The sequence below is a fragment of the Perissodus microlepis genome, chromosome 15 (assembly GCF_051167445.1).
Source record: "Perissodus microlepis isolate ML-2025 ecotype Zambia chromosome 15, ASM5116744v1, whole genome shotgun sequence".
Lineage (NCBI taxonomy): Eukaryota > Metazoa > Chordata > Actinopteri > Cichliformes > Cichlidae > Perissodus > Perissodus microlepis.
This window is the reverse complement of record NC_140475.1, coordinates 26,448,421-26,457,773: the sequence shown is the minus strand read 5'-3', so window position 1 is coordinate 26,457,773 and position 9,353 is coordinate 26,448,421. Positions and strand designations below refer to the sequence as shown.

The window sequence follows — 9,353 nt, the reverse complement described above, 5'->3', positions numbered from 1 at the left end:
GTCTTCATTACAAAGCTTTCTTCGTTATGAATTAGCATACATGTTTTTATTGAACATTTGAAGAACCAGCAAAAAAAACAGAAACTCTTGTAGAGGACATAAAGTCAGAGATAGAAAAGACAAGGAGCAGGTGCATCTAGTACAGGTAGAGCTGCTGCAAAAACCCACAGAGCCCAGCAGCCAGCGTAACAAATTCTGGATCCTTTGCTTTTAGTTAGCAGTTAGCATTAGCAGCACATCCTGCGTCTGATGTGAAAGGACTTTTATGCTGCGCACTGTGACTCACAGCAATGGTCCTGGGTCAGCCCTGACTTTGTGTTAAACTAATCCTAAAGTAATAATGGTATTTCTAACCACTGATATACCACAACTTTTTCCTTTCAACAGCTACTTAAAGTTAGGGGACCTAGCTGCTATCGGATATTTATATAGAGATCCTCCAGCTTCAAACTGTATCACCCTTCAAGGACCTGCAGTTCAAAAAAGCGCCCCTCCGACAGCCAAACCCATCTGTTCTCTGATTGGATTGTTACATTTGTGATTGACATGACATTGACCAATCAGATGAAAGGAAGAAAAATAGGGTCAAAATTCGTACTTGTAACTTGCAGGGTTTTTTTTTTCTAAGTCCACACACAAATCTTTTTTACGCACACACAAATCTTTTTTACACATACAAATCTTTTTTACGCACACACAAATCTTTTTTACACATACAAATCTTTTTTACGCACACACAAATCTTTTTTACGCACACACAAATCTTTTTTACACATACAAATCTTTTTTACGCACACACAAATTCTTTTTACACATACAAATCTTTTTTACACATACAAATCTTTTTTACGCACACACAAATCTTTTTTACACATACAAATCTTTTTTACAAGTACAAAATATTTATGACCACATTTTGAGCCCATAACCCTCCCCCCGCGCACTTTTGCAGGGCATGTGACGTCATTCAGTCCACAGTCGGAGTAGCTGTTTAAGTGGAGCTCTGAAGACTGCAAAGCAAGCTTTCTGCAGGTAAGATTTCACATTTTTTGGTATATGAAAACTGTGCAAATGTTGTCTTTCGAAGAAACAAAAGAAAAAGGTATCTTACATTAAGTTTAATTTTTTTTAAACTTAATGACAGTAAATATACTTTTTTTAATTGAACAATGCATAAAGTTCGTCTCAATCTATATTTTATTACAATTAACTATGCATAATTTTTCATATAATTGAACATAGGAACAAAACCCGATTCCTTCGTGATATATTTAACACTAAATTTTATGCCAAACCTACCGTCCCCTCCCCCTCAATTCCTGGCATTTTCTATCTGTATTTCTCTTCAGTCTCGCTCTTAGAAATATAAAATTAACGTAAGAAATAATTATTGGATCTGGTTTTCAGTTTAAAGGGGAAAAATGTACGCTTAATTACAGTAAAAACATGATTTTTGCAAGAAAACCTGAAGTTAGAGATTTTTCTCGGTTTCAGTGAGTAAAAGTCTGTAATGAAAAATCCTATGCAGTGTTTTGGTTGCAGACCTGTGTGAGTTCCAGCCTTTTAACAAGACAGCTTAGTGGAATGCTTTTTAATTGTTCACAAACTTTATTAAAGATAACAAGCGGCCAAACTGTGGTTTGTACCGTTTTATTTGGGGTATCTCTTTAAGGCATTTTATAGCTTGACTGGGTTTTTTCCCCTTCTTTTTAAGTCACAATTTTAGCCTAGATTTAGTCGAAAGGCACTTTTATTCCGAGCGCTTTAATCTTTTGTTAAAACCCAACTTCAGTCGCCCAGCTATAACAGCTATCAAGTTAGCATTTCAAAATATGTAAAGGAAACGACTGAAGTGTGACGCATGCGCGTAGCAATGCTTTAACTTTCGTTGTCTTAAAGTGTTTACAATCCAAAATGCTTGATATCATTGTCCTCCTTTATCCATCAAATATAAACGTTCCCACGTGTTTACGCCAACATGGAGTTTTATGGTGGTGTCGATGTTTCAGTGACTGAGCGGCGTCTGTCCGTCCAGTATATTTACTGGCGTAGCCGCACATCAGCATGACCCAGCTGAGCAGCGTGCTCCGTTTGTTTGTCTTATTCCTCACGTTTGTCCTCACCGTCAAACATAACTGGACAGAAGGCCCGGCGTTCTGTTGCTGAAGTGGGCTTCAGACAGTGTTTTTCTGTGGAACATCAAGGCTGTCATGTAGTATTAATTTGGCTATTCAAAGCAAATAATGTACATGCTTATACAAAATATAAGCCTTTGTATAGTGTGTTGTAATTGTGCCTTCCAACAATTGAAAGTGTGTTTATGTGTTGTCTCTTTGGCTGCTATGTTTTAGTGTTATAATAAGACTCACCTTGGAGGAAACAATAACATGCTGTCCTAATATTGTTTTATGTACAGAGAGTAATTAATAAAAGTATGTTAAAAAAGGAAATGATGTCACTCTAACAGTGTAGCCATCAGAAGGCATATAAGCTTTCCTATATGGCACACTGTTTTTTAAATGCCTAATACTACTATATCTAAAACGGGTGAAACGTTGTGATGCTCCATGTTTTTTTGTTTTGTTTTACTTTAAATTTGATAGAGTTGTAGGTCACAATTTGTACAGCAGGTTCACCAGCATGAGCGCTCACTCCTAAGACACCTGTAGATTTATTGAGGTGAGCTACTGTAAATGAATGAAAAGAAAAATGATGTGGAAACGGTGGGGAGCACAGTGTAGTCCAGTTATATGTTACACATGGGTAATGGGCTGCATCAAAACTGTTGGTGCACTTTTACTGTATCACCTCCAAGTCATTATTGACTGTAACTGGATTATTTAAATGTAACTGAGAAGTAACTTTGACTTTTGTCTTTGGTATTAGGTGAAGGAAGCCACGGCAGCAAGCCAAACACAGGTATGTGCCTTCTTATCGAATATTTGAACATGTAGTCTTTAATCGTTACTGAATCGTACGTAGGAGTGTCAAACAACAGACCAAACAACAGATACTACAAACTATAATATGCATTAAGAATCATTATCAGTTAAGGTGGGAATAGGTGATTCTTAGATCAGACGTGATTGTTTTCTAAATGTGATTCTTTGTTGCTCTTAATATGAACAACTGCTGCTAGAACAATACTCATGTGCGTCACATCGGCCCCACGTTCTGCATAAAATGTAAATAAAATAGGCATTGATCAGAAAATCATTTGAAGTCTCTGTACCTGAAAATGGCACAAGGACAACACATGGTTGAAACTCAGCATTTTATAATATAAATGATGTAAGCCAGATATGAGAAACAGTCCCAAACAGACAAAAGAAACAGGACAGAGGTGGATGAATATGAAGGTTTGAATAAAGACAAAAAGTTGTTGAACGTAACTTTTGTTTGCAGCCTGTGTCCACATTGCAGACCTGTGCAGTCCTCTGCAGTCTGATACCACGGTCATACCATAACATCTTATTTTACTTACAGCCAGGAATACACGAGCTCAGTGAAGTCTTATAACTTTAAAAATGTATCTTTTCACATGTGAAACATTATGTTATTAAGCAGGTTGAAATGATGAGCAGATTTTCAAATGACAAATTTATTTAGATTTATTCAATTTATTTATGCAACAGATAGTTTTATCCACTGAGAATTTATTTTACATTTAATTTCATGTATAACGTGTGTTTACAAGCACCGTCTCATTACCATGAGATGGTGCTTGTGCTTGCTTGCTATAATCAAGCAATAGGACAAAGTCAGCATCACAGCAGTGGTATGTTTTAAAGAAATTTTTGGTTGATGATTTTAATAAATGTATTTTTCCGAAACAAATTTAAAAAATGCTTATTAACCAGGTTTCCCACATGCTCAGTGATCTTATGGTCGTATTTAGTTTTTGGCTTCGTTAGCTTCCAGCTGGAAGCTGATGTCACTTAAATCCCTGTTTGGAGAAACAGCTTTTCCTGTTCAAGAGAGAACATGTAGAATTCCTTACTAGAGGACCTCAAACTGAATCCTGATTGGCATCATCTTAAATTTAAATGGGCACTGGTTTTAAAATAAGATTAGTCTTCTATTCATGATCTCCTGCTTGTTGTTTTATGGTGCATTGTTAGTGTATTTTAACCTCCTCGGACCTGGGGTCCACATATGTGGACATCACATTTTGGGTTGTCTCGACCAAAATACTAAATTTTGCTCTACAAGGGAGGGATATCCAGTTACGAGGACATTATACTGCCACTGTTCTATCGAAATTTAAAACAAATGCCCTCATATGTGGATCTCATTGTTCTCAGAAACAAGAGAGGTAAAAAAAATTCAGATAATTCTTTGTTTTTACATCAGGTCCCAATCAGCCCAAATAGCAAAGAGAAATTAAAAATGGCATGAAAGAGTTCAGGTCATAGGAGGTTAAAGCTCATGACAATAGAAATTAGCTTAGGTTATACATTTTACAGTAATGTCATGTTATAGACTTCTCTCTTCATAAAAAATGTCCACATATAATTGCATCCTTTCAATATTTACATTGCAGACGATAATGTGGCCCTCGCATGCAGCGATGATGGCTGTTCTGATAGTGGTGGTAAGTGTTACCTGCTCACTAGTACAGCTGTTGGTATACTGTCTCATGAATAAGCTGCATTTGTGATAAACTGCTATGCAACTGCAAATTATGTATGTGACATTGACTAATATTAGAGTGACGTTAACCTGTTAGCTTGGGTTCCTAATGGTAAAATGAACTGGGTGGCATGTTACAGCCAAAGAAACACACTGTTGGCAGAGTTCAGTGCTATACAACAGATAACACTTGATCATGTACACTCACTCTATAGTGAGCTTTTTTATTACAGCAAGAACTAGACTCACAACACACGAAAAAAGGACATCTCAGAGATCTGCGGTTTTATCACCACGACCCAGATTCTAAATTAAAAACTGTTACATTTGTCCAGTGCATGTTTACACAAATGCCACCTTTGAATGGCTGTGCTGCATTTTTTTAATTATCTTAACTAAAAGAAGAGTAATTTCATTTCTAGGATGACATAGTGACACTTGGAGAAGTTGAGATTGCTCCTTAATAATAATAATAATACATTTTATTTAAAAATAGCGCCTTTCAAAGCACCCAAGGACACTGTACAACAGATAAAAACACAGAACTGGAAATATACACAATAATAAGAATAACAGATAAAAGTTAAGAGCATACAGAGGTTTAAACATAAGCAATTTTAAACAGATGAGTTTTGAGGGTGGACTTAAAAAGAGGGAATGAACTAATATTTCTGAGGTCAGGGGGTAAGGAATTCCAAAGTCGAGGGGCAGAGCAACTAAAAGCCCTGCCCGCCATTATAATCAGACGAGCGGAAGGAACAGAGAGAGAAAGAGAAGATGAAGATCTGAGGCACCGGGATGGGAAGTTCATCTGTACTAAATCGGAGAGGTATGGTGGAGAGAGAGAATGAATAGCCTTAAATGTATAGAGGATTATTTTAAAATGGATGCGAAATTTAACCGGGAGCCAGTGAAGCTGCTTCAGGATTGGGGAGATGTGGTGGGTAGAGGAAGTCCTAGTAATAATACGGGCAGCAGAGTTCTGGACACGTTGGAGCTTGTTAATTTGCACGTTGTCGTTGCATCTTTGTTTTTTGTCATATTTGTCAACAATACTGTTTGTGTTTGAAGTTTTTTGTGACTCCTGATGGCTAATATTTGACATAGCAGCTACTCCATGTCCCCCAGAGAAATGAAAAAGGAGGAGGCAGTGAGATGGATGAAGGTCAGGTTTTTTTACAGAGTCATTCAGTACAAAAACTCAGTGAATTAGGAAGATGTGGCACATGAATGTTTCTGTTTTTCAGGTAGACGTTCCGAGCATTTCTCCTCTCAAAAGAGACCGGAGCACACCAGTGAAGAGAGTTCAGATGTAGATGGTGAGTTTAAGCATTTGCCTGAAATGTAGTGACACTGTTGTATGTATTCTACTCAAATTCTATTCCAGTACAATCTGCTTTGTACAACAACAGCTACCATTGTTTGTCTGTTTCTGTTTTAGAAGAGAGCAAGGAACCAAGACTGGCTCTGAGGAAAAGGGAAAAAACCAAAGTGGCCAAAGCAAAGGGTGAGATGTTTTAAGCTTTAAATGTATTTAATGTTTTCTGTTTGCAGTATATGAATCAGGTTGTAGACATGACTTTATTTCCTTATAGTTTTGTCCTCTGTGGCAGAATATATGCCTACACAAACACAAAACTCTTGATAATATTGATCCAGAATTATTTCATTGGTAAGTAGACATAAATTAATAAAAATATTTAAATATCGCTTCACATTGAGTTGAAGAGGAGAATGCAGGCAGGGTGGAGTGGGTGGAGATGGGTGTCAGGGGTGATGTGTGACAGAATAAAGCAGCAAGAGCGAAAGGTAAGCTTTACAAGATGGTAGTGAGGCAAGCTATGATGTATGATTTGGAGATAATGGCTCTAACAAAAAGACAGGAGGCTGAGCTGCAGGTTTTCATTGGGAGTGACCAGGATAGGGTGAGATGGAGGCAGATGATCCGCTGTAGCGACCCCTAAAGGGTGCAGCTGAAAGAATTAATGCTTCACATTCATTGTTACATCTATGATTAGTTAGGCTACCTATTCTGGTAAGGGACTAGTTTAACCTGCTGTGTTGCAAGAATAACACTACAATACACATGGCAGTGTATTGTAGTGTTTTAAAAAGTCATTTAAAAAGTCTGAAATGAAAACGAAGGAAAATACAGTCTGAAAATGTCTTATAATATTGTGAAAGAAAATTTCCGTTAAAGGTCCCATGATTTACCTCATTTGGTGTTGGCTCAGCGGTATCGTATCGCTTCCTGTTTCATGGTTAGATAAACTATAGGAATGCCTTGAAGACACAAAGACCTGGATGGCCTCTTATTTTCTGCTTCTTAATTCAGATAAAACTGAGGTTATTTTACTCAGCCCTGAAAATCTTAGAAATATGGTATCTAACCAGATTCTTACTCTGGATGGCATTACCTTGGCCTCCAGTAACACTCTGAGAAGCCTTGGAGTCATTTTTGACCAAGATATGTTCTTCAACGCACATATTAAACAAATATTTGAAACTGCTTTCTTCCATTTGTGCAACATCTCTAAAATTAGAAATATCCTGTCTCAGAGTGACGCTGAAAAACTAGTTCATGCATTTATTACTTCCAGGCTGGACGACTGTAATTCATTATTATCTGGATGTCCTAAAAACTCCCTGGAAAGCCTTCAGTTAATCCAAAATGCTGCAGCAAGAGTCCTGACAGGGACTAGAAAGAGAGAGCAGATTTCTCCTGTATTGGCTTCCCTTCATTGGCTTCCTGTTAAATCCAGAATTCAAAATCCTGCTCCTCACATACAAGGTCTTAAATAATCAATGACCTTATTGACCTTGTAGTACCATATCACCCTATTAAAGCACTTCACTCTCGCACTTCAGGCTTACTTGTTGTTCCTAGAGTAAGTATAATGGAGGGAGAGCCTTCAGTTTTCAGGCCCCTCTTCTGTGGAACCAGCTTCCAGTTTGGGTTCAGGAGACAGACACTGTCTCTACTTTCAGGATTAGGCTTCAAATACTTCAGATGCTTCATATTTTTTCAATATTATAATTTTATCTTCTTTTGAAAAACCAGCCTGTTTTAGTACACTTCTCAATAATCATGATTGATCAGATATTATAATATTTGCCTTATTTAAGACAATTGCTAATTATTAAAGTCTGACAGTTTGTTGTTTTGTTTTTTTTTTACAAAAATAGTTTTATGGTGAATTATTTTACCAGCAGTAACTAGTTAGTATCTGATTTGCCTAAATGCAATAAGTAGCTGTGAAAACAAAATGTATCAAAGTCAATTGGCTGTTGTTTCATTTTGTAAGTACATTACTCAATAATTGATCCCATGTTTCTGTAATCTTTAAAATACTAAATTTTAAAGTGCTTACTACATATCTTGGGTACAAATTTTTGAGTAAACCAAGCAGAACCCAGTTTCTAATAAAATCTACAGTTGCATATATGTTGTAAAGTTAACCGTCCACATTGTGTTTTGTGTTATTTGTAGAGAAACCCTGTGTGAAGGTCAAGAGGCCGTGGAGTGGAGTGGAGAAAACAGCAGTACAAAGACAGTTATCAGCTTTTCTGATTTGTCCTTTTGGCAGGCATACAAACAAATCAAGTACTTAATAATCACTTTGTTGGTGTAAGTCATGCACTGCAAAAACAGCTATACTTGAAACAAGCCAAATATTCTTAAATCTGACAAAATTTTCTTGTTTTGAGGAAAAAAATCTGCCAATGGGGTAAGCAAAAGTTGCTTGACTAGAATTCTTAAAACTAGCAAATTAATCTAACTGCCATATGTCTTTTAACTAGACCAAATTTTCTAAAATGTATGCTTAATTGAAGAAAATGTGACTTATTATAAGGAAAGACACTTTGATATTTAGAAAATCTGTACCTAAAATGAGTATTATGCTTTCTTGAAAAAGCTGTTTTCAAGAATTATTTGCTTACTTTAAGATTCTACACCTTAATTGAGATTTTTCACATAAAAAAAAAAACTTACTATAGGACAAATTTTCTTAAAACTGAATTGTTTCTTTCTTGATTGAGCTAAGTATAAGAATTATGTTTCGACTCTGAGAACAATAATCAGCAAAAATTCCTGACAATAAGACACCATTTCTTCAAAAAGCTACTAAAAATAAGGGAAATCATCTTAAATTAAGACAGCAAAAGCACTCCTAGTTTTTGAGCTTTTATTGACACAGCAATCGGTCAGTAACTCACTGAGGTCTGTTCCAGGAAAATCATGTCTAAAATTACCTACATTTCAGTAGGGTACTGTGTAACATGGCCAATATAAGAAGTGCATATTCCAGATACTCTTAACATGAATAATAACAATATAACATACTCATGGATGGTATCAAAAATAAATTTTGCTGAAGCTTAAAACAATCACTATTTCAAATCCTATATTACATAACTTTTTAGAAGAACAAGTTTAACGACCACACAAACAAACATGTGTTTTACATTTGAACAACTTTTCTAGAGGAAAAAAAACCAAAACAACCTCACTGACTAACACTGAGTCTGATAAACAAGGCAGATGGAGTCAGTGAATGACTTCCACTCACCAAGCGCCTTCCTGTAAGAGGGGGTTGAATCTCGGTCATGGATGGAGTCTTTGAGTATTTCAGTTTGCAAGAAAGGCAGCAGCGTTGAAATGCACTTTGGATATGTGAGGTGGAGGGCATATTAATATGCCATCAGATAGAGCAGTCCCT

General features: G+C 36.4%; 1 protein-coding gene across 7 annotated transcripts; it reads left to right on the top strand.

The window, feature by feature from the left end:
* The first annotated feature begins 1,462 nt into the window (after positions 1–1,462).
* LOC146372317 (uncharacterized) lies at positions 1,463–9,099 on the top strand. Of its 7 annotated transcripts, none has more exons than XR_014802794.1 (6): positions 1,463–2,919; positions 4,544–4,594; positions 5,761–5,797; positions 5,884–5,951; positions 6,074–6,139; positions 8,123–9,099. XR_014802794.1 is itself a non-coding variant. In XM_084954078.1 (6 exons), the coding sequence occupies exons 2-6, from the start codon at positions 4,550–4,552 to the stop codon at positions 8,242–8,244; spliced, it is 342 nt and encodes a 113-aa protein (XP_084810204.1). In that variant the 5' UTR covers positions 1,463–2,919; positions 4,544–4,549; the 3' UTR covers positions 8,245–9,099. The 7 variants fall into 7 exon arrangements, 3 of the variants coding, with proteins under 3 accessions (XP_084810204.1, XP_084810202.1, XP_084810201.1); XR_014802792.1 differs by having other exon boundaries at positions 5,743–5,797; XR_014802793.1 differs by having other exon boundaries at positions 5,740–5,797.
* Positions 9,100–9,353: the final 254 nt, after the last annotated feature.